This window comes from Calidris pugnax, unplaced genomic scaffold (assembly GCF_001431845.1).
Source record: "Calidris pugnax isolate Ruff unplaced genomic scaffold, ASM143184v1 scaffold371, whole genome shotgun sequence".
NCBI classification, from domain to species: Eukaryota; Metazoa; Chordata; class Aves; order Charadriiformes; family Scolopacidae; genus Calidris; species Calidris pugnax.
The window spans coordinates 1,460,896-1,461,429 of record NW_015091373.1 but is presented as its reverse complement, the minus strand read 5'-3'; the positions used below and the strand labels follow the sequence as shown (position 1 = coordinate 1,461,429).

At 65.0% G+C, this 534-nt stretch overlaps 2 protein-coding genes across 2 annotated transcripts in view; one reads left to right on the top strand and one right to left on the bottom strand.

Moving 5' to 3' along the window:
* The window catches only part of LOC106899438 (death-associated protein kinase 2-like), an 18,217-nt gene extending 18,175 nt beyond the window's left edge, over positions 1–42 (bottom strand). Inside the window, exon 1 of the mRNA XM_014961251.1 lies at positions 19–42. Within this exon, the coding sequence (XP_014816737.1) occupies positions 19–42 (24 nt within the window). The remainder of the gene's footprint in view (positions 1–18) is intronic.
* Positions 43–353: 311 nt separating this feature from the next.
* Positions 354–534, top strand: part of SH2D2A (SH2 domain containing 2A) — a 6,720-nt gene continuing 6,539 nt past the window's right edge. Inside the window, exon 1 of the mRNA XM_014961250.1 lies at positions 354–360. Coding sequence (XP_014816736.1) covers positions 354–360 — 7 coding nt within the window. The remainder of the gene's footprint in view (positions 361–534) is intronic.

The following is a 534-nucleotide window of genomic DNA, read 5'->3' as shown; positions in this document are numbered from 1 at the left end:
TGGGGGCAGGGGGGCTACTGAGGGCAGAGGGTCCCCTCTCATCGTGGCTAGTGCGGGAGTCAGGGGGGCTACTGAGGGCAGTGTCCCATGGTGGCCAGTGTTGGAGTGAGGGGGGCTACTGAGGGCAAAGAGTCCCCTCCCATTGTGGCCAGTTTTGGAGTCAGGGGGACTACTGAGGGCAGAGTGTCCCATCCTGTGGTGGCCAGTGCTGGAGTGAAGGGGGCTACTGAGGGCAGAGGGTCCCCTCCCATTGTGGCCAGTGCTGGAGTGAGGGGGGCTACTGAGGGCAGTGTCCCATGGTGGCCAGTGCTGGAATCAGGGGGGCTACTGAGGGCAGAGGGTCCCATCCCATCATGGCTAGTGCTGGAGTGAGGGGGCTACTAAGGGCAGTGTCCCCTCCCACCGCATCCCGTTGCCCCCAGGAAAACCGGGGGGGCCACAGCCCCGTGGCCATCAAACGCCCCCCCCCCACTGGCCACCCGGAAAACGGGCTCCCAAGGGAACATCCCCACAGGTGGGACCACCCAAAAACCA